General features: G+C 40.1%; 2 protein-coding genes across 2 annotated transcripts in view; one reads left to right on the top strand and one right to left on the bottom strand.

Moving 5' to 3' along the window:
- LOC113232928 (organic cation transporter protein-like) overlaps positions 1-17,456 on the bottom strand; it is a 63,307-nt gene that overhangs the window by 33,978 nt on the left and 11,873 nt on the right. The gene's annotated exons all lie outside the window — the stretch shown is intronic.
- Positions 2,814-4,838, top strand: LOC113232929. The gene is made up of 2 exons (XM_026467835.1): positions 2,814-2,894; positions 3,255-4,838. The coding sequence occupies exon 2, from the start codon at positions 3,255-3,257 to the stop codon at positions 3,873-3,875; it is 621 nt and encodes a 206-aa protein (XP_026323620.1). The 5' UTR covers positions 2,814-2,894; the 3' UTR covers positions 3,876-4,838.

The raw sequence follows: 17,456 nt of genomic DNA on the forward strand, positions 1-17,456 counted from the left end.
TGGTTCTGCAACTGTTATGGATAAACTTGTCGCTTACGCTACGACTTGTTCGTCTCGTCACTCACTTGACTTGCATGACTCGCGACATGCCTGTCCATAGCAGTTACGGTAGGCACCACTCAGACATATTTTAAATCGCAAAGATCTGAGGGGCACTGCCATTGCGCCCATCACCCTGAGACATACTCATTGAAGAATGGCATAAGTGGATTTACGTCAAAAATGTTTATTGCTCCATTAGATACAGAAAAATATAACCCACATCCTCTCCAATTCTTGTAACTCTATCGACTAATATTGTCGATAGAGCTACAATAAAATTTTTGACGTAACTCCACTTATGCCATTCTTCCATGAGGGTTGCGATAAGTTGAAAAGTCCCATGTGCCTGTAATTTCACGAGCACCGTACCCTTCAAAAATCGAATGCAGTAATGCTCACATTACTGCTTGGCGGCAGAAATAGGTAAGATAGCAGTACTTTCCTGATAAATTTAGTAGCAGTAGAAGTCTTTGTGAAAGAGTTCTCACAAGGATCTCTACTGTTATTAAATTTATCAACTTGGAATCGGCTTGAGCTAGTCGGAAAAAGCCTTAATTTTAAAGCCTTAAAATCACATAAATCCACGAGAAAGGCAGCAATATCCATCTGTTGTGAACCTAGTTATGCATTGTGGTAGCCCGCCCTCCGTACAATTTAGAGCTTAACTCTAGACATCACAAGCGAGGTATATACCCATGTACTTGTAAGCAGCCGGCACTGCACAATGCGCTAAAGTGCAAGAATAGACAACTCCAAGAATAGACAAGGCCTTAGCCTTAGAAATTATATTTTGTAATTCATTATTCAATATCCAACCTCCAAATCGGTCAGATGTCCTAGTTAATCGTAGTTTTATTTATTTTTTTACTTCAATCGCTCCCGAAAACTTGACTACCTTGTTAATTATAATTATTAATACAAAGATGAAGAAGAAGAGAAGAAACAAACTAGTGGAGTAATTTCACAAAAATAAATTGAATATCAATTCAATAAAAATTTAATTAATACCTTGTTAATGTTTTGATATAAGGTTTCTTCTCGAAGAAGCGTACGTCTAGCAGTGGATGTGTTTTGTAGTTCCCAATTACGAATAAGCCCACCTCAAATCTCCCTGTATATGTCGTAAAATACGATTAATTAATAAATCTAGGAGGTAAACAGTGGTATGTCGCGGTGTCTTTGATTTCTTATTATAAAGGGTCTTCCAATAAGAGGTTTCATTTTGATATGTAAAAGAGTATTTTTAAGCGAAATTATCGGATGTTTATTTAGTTGTAAAAAGGAGGGTATGCCATTAATAATGGAAAACAATATCAATCAAATGGCCGCCTCGGTTGCGCTTGCAGGATCATAAGTGTGGCGTACTATATGTTTCCGGAATGAATACGAAAAAAATACTATAAATGGTCAGAAATGAGTTCATAGTTTCTCAAAATATTCTCCGATATCGTTAATACACTTTTTCATACGAATGAGCCAATTTTGAAAACATTTATGCCACTCCTCCGTGACAATCTCTGAAACATATTTTTTATACTCTTCGACAGCCTCTTCAGGTGATGAAAATCGTTGACGGCGTAACTGGTTCTTAATTTTTGGAAATAAATAAAAGTCACAAGGTGCCAGGTCGGGACTGTACCGGGATGTTTTGGGATCGTAACTGTAAATCGATATTTCGTCACCTGTTACTAAGTCCCATACCAAATTTGACGCCCCTTTTATTGCATAGCATTGCACCAAGTGTCGCGATCCGTTTTTTGAGACTTAGTCAAATTGTGTGGGATCCACCGAGAGCACAAGTTTTTCACACCCCAATGTTTGTGTAGTATTGATTGTATTTGACTCATGCCTGTACCTAAAGATGTCCGAATCTCATAGTAGTTATGTCACATGCTTATCTGTTTTGATCATACGGCGCACAGCATCGATGTTTTTGTTGTTCACAGCATTAGACGGGCGACCATCACGAAATTCGTGACTGAGATTCACACGACCGCGTTTGAATTCTGCAAACCAGCTATAAATAATCGTCTTGCATAGTGCTTCATCGCCAAAAGCAGTTTGAAGCCGAGTGAAGCTCTGCTGAGCTGTTAAATTACACTTAAAGTCGTAGAAAATCATACTACGAAAATTTTCACGAGTTAGGTAGACAACCAATTTCTAAAATGACGCCACAATGTAAAAACAAGTGATAGTCAGATGAAACAAACTGTATTCTACAGCCAAAGAGTTCCATTTTCAAATGTTGTAATTACTTTTTAAATATTGCTTATGTAAGTGGCCAGTTCCGGAAACGTTTCCGTAACCGTAACCGTAACATTTGCGGCTGTATGTCCTCGATAACTTCACGAATTCCATCTTTGAGGTCTTCAATCGATTGTGGGCCATTGGCATAGACCTTATTTTACACGTAGCCTCAAAGAAAAAAGGCCAAAGGTGTTAAATCACAAGATCTCGGTGGCCAATTGTGATCGCCTCTTCGAGAAATCACTCGGTCAGGAAATTTTTCACGCAGAAGAGCGATGGTATCCTTACTTCCTCCAGTAGGTACTTTGGTCATATAATGCGTAATGATAAATACGACCTACTCCGACTAATTATGCAAGGAAAGATACAGAGAAAGCGACCACTTGGAAGAAGACGTAGGGGACGGACGGGCAAAACGAATTGGTCGGGCAAGAAGAATTTTATGCCTAATTTTGTTCGTAATTGCAAGAAAGAGATAGAAATAGGATCACACGATCGGCCATTGTTTACTTGACGCGACCAGTAGCCCACACGCCGCGGAATGTGATTGACGCCGGTCTAGTGAGATAAAATCATTTTTGCTAAAAAAACATCGATTTTTCAAGGTAACTATATTTCCTTTTACTTTATTTTTATAAGACTTTAGTACTTTGTCTATTTTTATCTAAAAGTATTGCTTAGTGAAGTAAACATTCATATAAAATTCCACTTAGTATTTATTAATTTCTATATTTTTATGTGTGTTGTTTAAAATTATGTACCCGGCGGGCAAGAAGAAACCGGGCAAAACGGATACTGTCCGTTTTGCCCTCTCCATTTTCTATTACTTTTTTTAAATAGTTCAGAGTTTAATATGGAGACATTTAAGGGTTATAGACTCAATGGTATGTTTTAACATAGCATTGGGCTTAACATTTTCTTATAATAAGAGATTTGTATTTAATTTATCAATCAACTTGTTTAAGATGGTGTACAAGTACAAGCGCAAGACTGATCGCGCCTCATGGTCAGAAGAAAACTTGAAGAAAGCTATGCTTGAGGCTCAAATATCTTCAATTACTGCTTCAAGTAAGAAATACGGTATTCCGTATGCTACTTTATATAGACATTTGCAGAAGGGTTCAGCTAAAAAGAAGCTTGGCCGATTCGAAACTATTTTCACGCCCAAGGAAGAAGAAGATCTTGTAGCTTATGTTAAGAAAATGGATTCTATCTTCTACGGCTTGACACGAGTAGAATTTCTTAGAATAGTTGGAGAATTTGCTAAAAAGATTGGCAAAGAGGGTGTTTTCACTGACAATATAGCGGGGAAAGGTTGGTTTCATAAATTTAGAGCTCGACATCCTGAGTTGGTACTACGAACGCCAGAACCTACTTCTATAGCTAGAGTTAAAGGTTTCAACCGTGTTGCTGTGGAAAGATTTTACTCTCTTTTGGAAGAAACAATAGAGAAACACAATATTATCCCTGATATGATGTATAATGTTGACGAGACTGGAGTGACCACAACAAACCACCGAAGGTTTTGTCAATTTCTGGCAAAAAGCAAGTTGGGGTTGTCTCCAGCAAGGAACGAGGAGTGCTGACAACAATTATATGTTGCTGCAGCCCTACGGGAACTTTTATTCCACCTTTTTTCATTTTTAAACGTAAGAAATTTGACCAAAGACTACTTGATGGTGCTCAACCAGGTTCAGAAGCAACAATCACCGATAGCGGATGGGTCAACACTGAAAAGTTTTTAAGCTGGCTTCATATTTTTGTTGAAAAAGTCCGTCCCACTGAAGAACGAAAAGCCTTGTTATTGTTTGACAATCACGAGTCCCATAAGAGCTACGCAGTCTTGGATTATGCGTCAAATAACAACGTGATCTTCCTTTCAATCCCGCCGCACACCTCACATCGACTTCAGCCCCTGGACGTGGCAGTCTATGGACCAATCAAAAAATATTTTGAAATGGAAGTGAATACCTTTCAAAAGGCACATTTAGGACGAATCATAAATCAATATGATGTTGCAAAACTATTCACAAACGCATATTTGAAAGGCGCGACACCTGCAAGTGCCATTAGCGGCTTTCGTGCCAGTGGCATATATCCATTCAATAAGCAAGCAATCGGAGAAGAACACTTTGCGCCATCAGAAATATATCAACTTGCTGAACAACCTGGTACTGAAACTTTACCAGAAAATATTGTTCAAAGAGAAGATGTTCCCGTAAGCGAACCGCCCAGCCCTCTTTTTTTAAATCAGGTTGAGGTTTCTAAGGAACCAGTTCATGGTAACATTGTCATGCAAATCACAGAGCAACCCAATTCTCTATCTCGAAAGAATCTTGAGCCGGTCCAAGTAAAAATAAACAAAGATGTAGAAGACAAGGATAAACCTAGAGATTCTGCTTCAAAATGTATTGAGCCTAATGAAACTGACGATTTGGAAGTTCAAAACAATAGTAATATTTCAAATATTGATATCCTGCGAGAAATAAGGCCTATACCTAAAGAAATTAACAAAAGAAACATAAAAGGTCGGAAGCCACAGAGAGCAGAAGTTCTTACTAGCACACCGATAAAATTAGAACAGAAGAAAAGACAAGACGCCGTTTCAGTGAAAAAGAAGGTCCAATTTGATGATAATTCTAAAGCTGGTTCGTCTAACGTCAAGAAGAAAAAGAAGAAAAATGAAGACAAAGAAAATACCAAAGAATACCGGTGCACAGTTTGTCAAGAGCTATATATTGATCCTCCAGATGAGGACTGGATACGCTGTGACACTTGTTATAAATGGACACACGAGGCCTGCTCGTCATATTTGGGGTTTGGGTCCTATTTTTGTGACGATTGTTTTGATTAATATCCTTAATTCGTTTTGGGGCGTTTTGGGGGCTCCACCTACATCTTGGAGCCCAAGCTAACCTCACCTGCAAGTGGTGCGCCTGCTGATAGACGGACGAGGCTCTAGCGAGGGGTTTTCCCTTTCGGGGGTTGGGAGGTCAGACGGCAGTCGCTCCCGTAAAAACCAACACCGCCACATCAACTTATGGAAGTCAACAGAAGGATATGGCATAGGGATAGGGCGCCGCCGCAAAACGGCGCGCAGGAGCCTCGCCCGACTTCTGTGGCAAGTGGACTAGGGCTACCGTGTGAAGGGTGGGCACGGTTAAAGAGGCGAGCCCCTACCCATCACAGGAAGCTCCGCTTTGCCACGTGGAACATTGGCACGCTGACTGGACGCGCGAGGGAGCTAGCAGACGTGCTTTCCAGGCGGAGGGTCGCCGTGGCGTTCCTGCAGGAGACTCGGTGGAAAGGCAGCAGATCCCGGCTCATTGGGAATGGCTACAAGCTGATCTACACCGGTGCTCCTCGGGGCGTGAACGGGGTGGCCGTGGTGCTCTCCGAGGAGTTTCACGATCACGTCCTGGAAGTGAAACGCTTTAGCGACCGGCTTATGGTAGTGAGGGTGCTTATCGAAGGGGTCGTGACCCACTTGATAGGCGCCTACGCACCTCAGGCCGGTTGCAGCGACACGGACAGGGCGAGGTTCTGGGATCAACTCGGGGAAGTGCTGAGTGCCATTCCTTTGTCTCAGGCAGTCGTCTTGGGTGGCGACCTGAACGGTCATGTGGGTGAGGCGTGTGAAGGGTTCGAGCGGATCCACGGTGGCTACGGGTACGGCAGTCGCAACGCGGAGGGAGGAGACATCCTCACAACGTGTGCGGCGGCCGATCTCGCCATCGTGAACACGTTCTTTAAAAAGAACCCCGAGCATTTAATCACCTATAAGAGCGGCGGACACGCCACCCAAATCGATTTCCTACTCACCAGGAGACACCATATCAGCAAAGTGGCCAACTGCAAGGTCATACCAGGTGAGAGTCTCACTGCGCAACACCGTCTTCTTGTCATGGATCTCTGCGTAAAGCCGGCCGACAAGCCCGCTGAGCGCTGCCGACGCCAAATCAGATGGTGGCGGCTTGATAGTACCACGTCCCAGGAGTTCATCTCAGCGATCGGCGATAAATGCGCCGACACTGAAGGTGATCTAGTCCAGAACCACTGGGACAACATTCAGGCTGCCATATCTGAGGCGGCGAAAGCGGTGCTGGGCTTGTCCAAGGGTGGTCGCAAATGTGACAAAGAAACTTGGTGGTGGAACGACACAGTCCAGAGGGAGGTGAGGGTGAAGAAAGCCCTCTTCAAAACGTGGCAAGCGTCCGAATCTTCTGAAGACCGCGACGCATATAGGGATGCCAAACGTGCCGCTAAGAAAGCTGTAGCCAGAGCCAGACGGGACCACTTGCAGCCGTTGTATGACAAGTTGGAATCGTCTGAGGGGCAGAAGCTTATCTTTAAGCTGGCACGTTCGAGGGTCTTAGCGGCACAAGATATTTCCAAGTGTCGCTGCATTAAAGACCCTCATGGCAACCTTATATGCGAGGTCGACGCGGTGAAGGAGAGATGGCGCTCATATTTCCACGAGCTGCTGAATCAGCAGCAAAGAGAGGTGCAGCCACCGGTCCTCCCTCCGAATCAGGGACTAGTGCGACCGGTAACGCCTGAGGAAGTCCACTTAGCTCTTCGTCGCATGAAGAATCGGAAAGCTGTCGGAGCCGATGGGGTTCCCATCGAGGCCTGGAAGGCAATGGGTCCCCGTGGTGTGGGCATCCTTACCGGCCTCTTTAATCGCGTGCTCCTCACCGGTAAAATCCCTAACCAATGGAGACTGAGTATTATCACTCCAGTCTTCAAAGGGAAGGGATCGGTGCAGGAGTGTGGCGATTATCGGGGCATAAAGGTCATGTCCCACACCATGAAGCTCTTCGAGCGTATAATAGACTCTCGGATCCGACAGGAGAGTGCTGTCTCGGAGGGTCAATATGGGTTTCGGCCTGGTCTTGGGACCATGGATCCTGTTTTTGCCCTAAGGGTCATCATGGAGAAATACAGATTGAAGAATACGCCTCTGCATTTCATGTTTCTTGACATGCAGAAGGCCTTCGACTGTATCCCCCGTGTAATGATCTGGTGGGCACTGAGATCCAAAGGGGTACCAGAAGCTTATATTGACATCATCCGAGACATGTACCGCGATTCCGAATCCATGGTTAGGACTGCTGTTGGTGACACTAAACCCTTCCCTGTCACAGTCGGAGTTCACCAGGGCTCAGTTCTCAGTCCCTATCTGTTCAGCGTGATATTAGACGAGGTCTCAAGCTCCATCCGAGACACGCATGAGCAACCCCCGTGGATGCTTATGTACGCTGACGATATCGCGCTGGCGGATGCGGATAGAGGGAGACTGGTACGACGAGTGAATGTGTGGAAGGAGTCGCTTGAGAACGGCGGTTTGAGACTAAATGTGGCGAAGACTGAGTACATGGTCTGCAACGCTACAGATCCCCTACCCGTACGCATAGGCGAAGACGCGGTCGAGCCTACGGGCCAGTTTAAATACTTGGGATCTGTACTTAGCGCGTCCGGAGACATCGACTGCGACGTCAGAGCCCGAATCGCAGCCGCTTGGGCAAAGTGGCGTGAGGTGACTGGTGTAATTTGTGACCCCAAGATGCCGGTTAAGCTGAAAGGACAGGTCTATAAATCCATCATTAGGCCTGTCCTTTTATATGGCAGTGAAACGTGGCCCGTACTTGAGCGTCATAAGCAGGAGCTGCGTGTCACGGAAATGAAGATGCTGCGCTGGATGTGTGGAGTTTCACGGAAAGACCGTGTCAGAAACTCCCGCATCCGCGGCAGCCTTCATGTCCGTGACATTGCAGATAAACTGCAAGAAAGCCGCCTACGTTGGTACGGCCACATCTTACGGAAACCGGCTTGCTACGTGGGAAACAAATGTCTGGCTATGCCACCTCCGCCGGGCCCCGGTAGAAGGGGCAGACCCAAGAAGTGCTGGCTTGACGTCGCCAAGGGTGATATGCGTGCCAATGGTCTCACCACTAAGGATGCCGAAGACCGTGCAAAGTGGAGGAGAAAGAGTAGGAAAGCGGACCCCGGGCTCCGCAGCAACCCTGCTGAGGACGCAACCGGGACAACGCTAAGATGAGAGAGAGGACCGGTGCACAGTTTGTCAAGAGCTATATATTGATCCTCCAGATGAGGACTGGATACGCTGTGACACTTGTTATAAATGGACACACGAGGCCTGCTCGTCATATTTGGGGTTTGGGTCCTATTTTTGTGACGATTGTTTTGATTAATATCCTTAATTCGTTTTGCCTGACTGTGAATCTTTTTTGCCCGCCCTACGCGGGCAAAACGGATAATGGCAAGTTTTAAAAAAAATGTGAAAATAAGTCAAAAATCATTGCAAAATTTATATTTATGTTTTCTTTAAAGGAAAAATAACAATTGTAGTTCCTAATGACATAATGACTGATTATAATATTTGTTTTTTTTATGATAAACTTAGGTAATTCGTCTTGCCCGCCCTTCCCCTACTTCGTGGCTTAAGAATCTCCGGACATGGTTCAACCTGAGCACTAGATCCTCGTTCCGTGCAGTTGTGTCTAAAATGCAGATAGTCCTAATGGCAGCCGACCTCCAGTAGGAGATAGCACCTCAAGAAGAAGAAAAAGCTAAAGCTATTGTTTATAATGTTATCTACTAATATAGTCCTGAGAGGTTGTTAGTATTTCAAATAACCATGTATATTTTTTGTCGTAAAACCATGTATTGTGTAGAATTTTACTTTCAATTCCCAATCCCTACACATTTGTAAATTTAAAAGAGTGAGCAGCTGAGATCATAACCTCAAAAAATTTAAATCATTCTGTCGTTCAATTTGAGTGTATGCAACGCGTTCCATAAAATTCGCACCCTTGGTGTAATTAGGCCACATCTGCAAAATTACAACTTTTAAGGAGAGAGCGTTATGCTTAAATGGAGAGTTCAATCTATTTTATTTTCGTAATATACATTTAATGTACAATAAAAGCTTAAATAGTAGAAAGTAAAACTCGGATTAATTTATATGAATAAAATTGGGTCCCCGCGGCAAGGTGCCCAAGATGGTGGCAGCTTTCCACCTTTGCATGGCTATGCTAATGCATTGGGCAGGGTAGCTGCCGGCTCTTGGGTTTCCCAGACAGTCTATTAATTCACACGTTTTTCGAGGTCTGTGAACCTTCTTCCATGTGCAGGTTTCATCACAATGTTTTTCTTCACCGAAAAACGATTTAAAATTATATTAAATTTCTCTCATAAATTCCGAGAAACTCCGAGGTGCGATTTCGGATTCGAACCCTCGACCTCTGCTTGAGAGGAGATAGGTCTACCACGGCTACCACGCTTATCAAAACGTATGATTATGTGGCTTTATTAAACTAAGAGCACGAAATAATCTGCGTGAACAAAAACAAACTTAAATAAAGGATGAAAAGGGATTAGTTTGTGATGATAAATATCAAACAACACGCTATTTATTTGTAACGATGAACGTTTTTAATTGGTAATAGCGTTTTCAACATTTGTTTTAATTTAGCTCATCAAAACAGACTGAATAAGAGCGTGAGATCCGTACACTGAGTTTGTTATTAACATTAAACCTTCCTTTTAACTAATTTTTAGTAGCAACAGCGCTCTTTATGAAAAGTTGGTCCAGGGAAGTACCTTGCCTATTTCTGCCGCCAACCAGTGTTTTAAGGCTGGTAAAATCACTTTACTTACAGGCACATGGGAATTGTCAACTTATGTCACAGGGTGACGTGCGCAGTGTCAGTGCTCCTCAGATAAAGGTAAAGGCTCTGACTGACTGGCACTACAACTGTTATGAACAGGCGTGTTACTTACCACCTGGCGCACGACTTGTTCGTCCTGTCATATTATACGTTTAAAATAGACGTACCTAATTAATAGTCTAACAATTATTACGAGTTTTTACGAGTAGTTGGTGATTGTCTGTTGAATAATCGTACTTTTTGTCGACTTGATCATTATGTCTAGATCTTTTGAAGTTTTTTGATATTACCTATCCATAAGTACGTAAGCTAAATAGGTTATTTAATTTTGGTCTTAATTTATTTTCTTTTTTATGATACCTAGTGACGGAACGATCAATATGGTGATAACCTACACGCCTGTCCATATCAGTTGCAATGCCACGCAGAGCTTAAATCGCAAAGATCTGAGGGTCATTGCCACTGCATCAAACACCCTGCGACATAAATCGAAAAGGCCCATGTGTCTGTAATTTCACCAGCACCTTCACCCTTCAAAATCGCAACACGGTAATACTGACATTACTGCTTGGCGGTAGAAATAAATGAGACGGCAGTAGTACTTCCCATGACGAACGACTAAGGACCTCTACAGCTACTAAAACGATATGTCATAAAACATTAAATCTACTTAAGATATTAAGATACTAGATATTGTTTGATACCTAGTCAACACTTAAGCGTTTATTAAGAGCCCTTGGCCCAGAAAATATGCGAAGAAACCCGTAATAAAAGCTAAGTGTAAATGATTTTCATAGTTAACTATCATATGTCATCAGTTAATCACCGGACGTTGTAATAATTGCAAACAAGTGTTTTTTCTTTAATGTCAACAGAATTCTATATATTTATGTTTTAATAGAGGATATGTGTAATTTATTAAGGGTATAATTGAGCAGTTGCCTATTTTTTTATCTTAAATCAATGTTTACACAGTTCTTTAAGGAGCAATTTATATTTTTTAAATTTCGAATGCTATTAAAAGAACTTTATTTTTCTTCTTTTTGGCAAATTCAAATGAAACAAAATAACTGTAACTATAGGGATTCCTCCTAAACTGTGAAAACTTACGATTTTTATTATAAGAAATAATAAATCTATTTTATTCATTAGCGACAGGACGTTAAAGTATTGCGCCTACTAATAAGCGACACGCCTATAAATAACAGTCGCAGTCATAGACGTATGACATCGCAGTGTCATTCGATTAAATTGCAGACTTATAAGGAGCACTGCTACTTCGCCCGTCATCTTGAGACATAAAGTTCACAAGTCCTGTGTGCCTGTAGTTTCACCAACACTATTGTACTGTGGCACTTCCCTGGACGAACTATTTCGTAAAGGGCTCTACGAATAGAGACAAAATGGCGGGCTTTTGAAGTTACTCCAGTGAAAAACGGAATAAGACGAGTTATGCCCTTTTGTTTATATTGCACCATTCCGATTTGAAAACACATATCAAAAACAACAAAAACAACATATCAAAAGGACATCTCTCTAGCAGTCTCCTAACGTCGTTTTCTTTATTGCACTAAGGGCGCAACTCACTGTTTCTAAAGGCATAATTTTAGTTATCGTACATTTTGTACACGGTACAAATGCTTTCAACTCAAAAAATACATGGAATTCTTAGGTTTTCGCGATTGTTACACATAGGAAACAAACCGATGTGTCGGGCCCTTTACAGGTCAACAGTGACCATGGGACCTGTAAAGAGCCCGAAACGTCGTCCACGTATTGAAAGTTGTTTAATTTCATGTAGGACAGAAACTGCCTTATAAACAGTTTCAATTCATATTGTTAGGTATTCTTCGCAATTTTATTAGCCTAATCAGTCCTTCTATTATTATATATGTATATATATAATGTAAATCCAAAAATCTAAAACGTGTAGATAGATTTCCACAAAATAAAACATAATTAAGGAATACAAGTGAATCTTAAAATGTAGGTAGTAATAAATATACAATCATAGGTAAATGTATACAAATGAAACAAAACAACTATAACACTAGAGAGGTAATTTTTAAGTTAGTTTTCAAAGTATTATCATGAAGTATTGTTTAATATTCGAGTGTTCTGAAATGTTATTTAATATTTCACAATATAATATACTCGAATACTTAAATAACAAAAATTTACAGAATACAAGCGAATCTTAAAATGTTGCAGGTAGTTAGTTATTAATATACACTTACGTAAGTTTTGTATCCACGGCACTCCACCAGTTAAGTAACTAAATAATAATGTACTATCCTACCATACCTGACTTTTTACTCTTTATATATTGTCGTATTTTGCCATAAATCGATTTTTATTGAATATCATGATGTTTTATTACCATAATTTAAATTCATTTTATTGTAAAATTACTCCACTAGTTTGTTATAGCTTAAATATAACGAACAATTATTTGTGTCAACACGTCCTGTCAGATCAAACGATTTTTTGTTTGTATTCGATCTTTGCATTAGTAATTACTTGTTTATTTTTGCAAAAATTTACAATTTAAATATGGAACTAATTTACTGTTACTTTCTTTCGATGTTATTATAAACTTCAACATTATAACATAACAGTGAACATCGTAGGTAACAAAGTAAAAAAAATCAATGAACAAATAGAAAACGCTGCAAAAATAAGCTCTATGCAGCTATAATAATCATGTTATTTCAATCGAAGCGTAATGACTGCCATAAAGCATTTGTGATCGGTCAGGGACGATAAAGTTGAAATAATTTGTAGGGCTGCAACTATTTCTGAGTGCTAAAGTGAAAATATAACCGTACTAGATCTAACTTAAGTATTATAACAATCTCAGCACAGAGTACTAAAAAACCGACCTCAAAAGTTCGTGGAATTACATCTATTTATCAAGTTTTATTGAAATCGGTTACCAGAAAGTGCACGAATCCGGATTCATGCCCTAGTTTTCCACCCGTACAGTTGGAATATTTTCTTCAAATAAAAAGAAAATCGTCAAAATCGGTTCACAAATTTTAGTTATCGCGTAACATACATACAAAAAACTACAGTCGAATTGAGAACCTCCTCCTTTTTTAAAGTCGGTTAAAAATATTTGGATATATATTGGGTACATTCCATTTATTAGCAGTAGAGTTCCTTGCGAAAGAGTTCGTCCAGGAAAGTACTGCCACCTTTACCATTTTTGCCGCCAAGCAGAAATGTGCGGCATCAATGCGTTCCAGTTTTGAAGGGTAAGGGTGCTGGTGAAATTACAGGCATCTGGGAGTTTTCAACTTGTGTGTCAGGGTGACGGGCGCAGTAGCAGTGCCTCGCAAATCTGTATGATATAAAGCTCTAAGTGGCACTGCAACTGTTATGGACAGGCGTGAGCATATGCTGTTACTTGGTACGTATCATAAAAATTAAAAATCACCCTAACCTGTTTGGTCTCGCAAAATTTTTTTGAATCGTAGGCAGTTTGTTTATTAATTCACATAACATTTGAAAAATCTACTAGGTCTACCGCGAACTCTTTCTTGCAGTCTCATACTCCACCATTACTATCATAATATCGTATATAATACTGTACTTGGTAAGTACAGTACAATCGTCGTGTCATCGATTCTAGCCGATACTTAATTTTTGAATAACAGAGACAAAATTTTCTTCGCGTGCGAAAGCTGCGAAACAATAAAACCTTTTCACCCCACATAAAGTTATGCAATTTTGATTTGTCTATGCTTGCTTTCGTATACACATATACTGGTGGTTTTTGTTTAACGAGACTCGGTACGGTAGACGAGAGTCGGTACTGCGCTGAAATTTTTCAGACTATTTACATAAGACCCTGCGAGTACAATGTAACAATGGTTTCCAGACGTTGTTGGGACTGCCGCGGTTCTGAAGCGAGTTCGCGGATGTTTGCACAACCTCGCCAGATGAACTTAATGCCTTTACGCGCAAAAGTCATTCTCACTGCCCTGCAGACCGCGTGACAGCTCCAACCCGATACTCGAAACCATTGACAGGAGTAATCAGGTTTCTTTTACGCGGCAACTTTTTTCGCCTCACGTCTGAGGGAGTCTATGAGCGAATGTACTTTTAATTTTATAATTTATTACCTACTTTTACATATTTTTAATTTTATAATTTTAGATAAATTACAGGCACATAGGGCTTGTCAACTTATGTCTCAGGGTGACTAGCGTAATGGCAGTGCCCCTGAGATCTTTGCGATTCAAAGCTCTGAGTGGCACTGCAACTGTTGTGGATAGCCGTGTCGCTTACCACCAGGAGCACGACTTGTTCGTCCCGCCACTTGGTAGACAGTATACAGTAGTATACAGAGTACTGCAAAACCGACCTCAAAAATTCGTGGAATTACATCTATTTGCCAAGTTTTTAAATTGTTTTAAATTGTTTTTTAAATTGTAAATAAAAAAATTAAAACCAGTTGCGCGAAACCGGATTCATCCCCTAGTTTGCCACCCTTCGAGGGGGAATATTTTCTTCAAATTTAAATGGGACCACTGAGGTATCCTCTTTACAAATGTTTATCGCGTAACATACATAAAAAACATGCAGTTGAATTGAGAACCTCCTCCTTTTTTCAAATTGGTTAATAAAAATACTAACATATTTTTGAAGAATAATATTGTTACTAACATGTGTTGTCTTGTCTGTCGTCTGATCGTAAAAATATTATAGTATTATTTTGCATTAATGTAATAGCTAGTAGAAATGTCATTATTTTCTTGTACCTCACCTTACACCGATTGGCAAATGCTTTCACCACTATAGCAAGCATTATAGTGTATGCCATAGATACGGTAAGAAGTGACCGCTGGGATAAGGAGATGTGCCTTCAAAGCCCAGAATAAAGTCGCATGTCCTACGATTCCACCTAGTGTTTGAATTCCAAGAAGAAGATTGAAAAACTAGTTTCGTTCTGGTCCAGAGTCAGTTATAGGTATGTAATACTGCATTTCAATTACCAAGCATTCCTCTCTCGTCTGCCTTACGATACAGTCGCGCACTCTAGTGAGAAATAAATTTTGCAAATACCGTCTTCTCGAAATGTTAAAAAAATGTGATATGTGTTCTAAAAATATATCCAAAAGAACCCTAGGATTGAAGTGTATGCAATGTGAAAGAACAAGAACACAACTAAGCAACTGATGGCGCTTCGAGCTACAGACAGCATTGGGTGGACTTGCGATGACTGCCAGAAAATCTCGCCTCCTCGAAGGTCATTTATAATACCCACTTTGAAGAGGAAGTGGAGACCGAGAAGAGTGCGCAAATACAAGAGGAAAAAAGATCATGACTCATGGCATAGACATAAATATATGGCATAGACAATATTGCAAGACATAGCGCTAGACGTTGAAAAAACCATTAAAAAAGAGCTGGAAGATTTTCATGAGTCCCTGAACTATTGCTGTGATAAAATTGATAGCTACGAAGTAGAAGTTCAGTCTTTACAGAACAGGGTAAAAAAGATGGAAAAGAAGAGCATACGTTTAGAAAATCAGAATAAACATTTAGAAAACGAAGTGGGTGCGTTAAAGCAGCGCTTTAATGAACAAGAGCAACAACAACTAGGTAATCAAGTAGAAATATCCGGTATGGTTTACGAGGGGAACGACAATGGTCTGGAGATCGCTATTAAAGCCTAAATTAGATAAAGACCAAATCAAGGCTGCGACATTCTTACCCCCAAAAAATGACAAAGATGACGGGCGGTCAATTGTTACGTTAACAGACGAAGAAACAGCTGCGTCCTGGATAGTAACTAGCTGCTTTATAGGTCTCTCCAAAAACAGTTTAGAACCTATTAGCAAAATTATTGTGCGTGCGTCGTGCTCTTACACTCTATTTTAAGACCCTACTATAAAAAACAAAATATGAACTAAAAGATAATTATAGATTTATATGGTACAAATAAGGGAAAGTATTTGTCAGAAGGACGGAAAAAAGCAAAATCTTTATAACAAGAAGTGACGACGACATCAAGAACATACTGATGGAGAAAACGCTCGTAATTCCTCCGATCTTTAAATTCGACATAAGGCTTGTAAAATGTGTTATTATTTTTATGATTAAAAATGGCAAACATAACAAGTAACGACATCACTGAATTACGTAACTGCCTTAACCTTACTCGGGTTTTTAATAATACTACCAAATCACCAAATACGTTGACTTTCCCACATAAATCCGCTCTATGATAAAGAATTACTCAAAATTGTTAGAATGCATACATAACTGTTCGAGCGAAATAGATGTTGTGTTGACGAAAGTCAATCTGAATGATAGCATTAGATCCCTATGTGAAATAGATGGCTACATAATGTATAAAAACCTAAGATCTAACAAAAAGGGTGGGGAATAATTGTATATGTTCGACAAAATCACGAATTCTCTATTACGCAAACAAAATTTAAATATTCTGAATATATTATAGGTTCGCTTAAAACACAATACTCAGACGTAATTACACTTTGCGCCTTCTACAGGCCACCAAACACAAATAAATCACTATTTATATCTGAACTATGTAACATATTATCGACTTCAAAAAATAACACAATATTTATGGGAGATCTTAACATAGATCTAAAATCTGAAAATTACATCAAAAGTTGAATGACACGGTCTTGGAGCATGGATTGTCATGTGGAATTTCTGAATATACCACAATAGAAAAACGTAAAGATGTAAAAACAAAAACGTGTATTGACCACGTTTTTGTTTATGTTATGTTTTTGTCCACACAAATTCCAGCCAGACTTCGACCTATGCTCCGCCGTACTCGATACAGTTCTGGCGGATTTCTGGCATCGTATTCGAACTGGAACCTAATGAGCTAGATCCATCTACTAGCTTATTTTAAAACAATTTCCCTTTCCTCTCGAGGTTAGTTACCTAAATAATTGGAAAAACCTTGTAGAGAGTTACTTGTCACTTATTTTCCTTGAAGAAAACCCCGAAGTAGTAACCAATAATAACTTTAAATATAATAAATATAATATTAGGAGAGAGTGTAAAATAGATATCCAAAATAATAATAATATCACACACACTTATAGTCCCGCACTAGGAAAACCTCGTATCGGGTGCCATGGACACACACATAGACAACCACAAATTACACTCAAATTCACGAGAGAAATAAATGTAAGGCATATAAATATTTTTCCCGACTCGGGAATCGAACCTGGCACCTCTGCGAGAATTAAACAAATGTTTCAACTGACGGTATTTAAGTTAAGAAAAGTGACCTCACGCTACATTTCACCCCGTAGGAGTCACGCGATGTTATCGAGGTGGCGTTGGACTTGTAGGCCTTTGGCTTGTTACCTGAATCAGATTTAGCAGTCAGGCAAACTACCAATAAGTATTATATTCGTATAAATATATATAATATAATATAATATAATATAATATAATATAATATAATATAAT

Source organism: Hyposmocoma kahamanoa, unplaced genomic scaffold (genome assembly GCF_003589595.1).
Source record: "Hyposmocoma kahamanoa isolate Upper Pololo Valley unplaced genomic scaffold, ASM358959v1 78, whole genome shotgun sequence".
Taxonomy (NCBI): Eukaryota; Metazoa; Arthropoda; class Insecta; order Lepidoptera; family Cosmopterigidae; genus Hyposmocoma; species Hyposmocoma kahamanoa.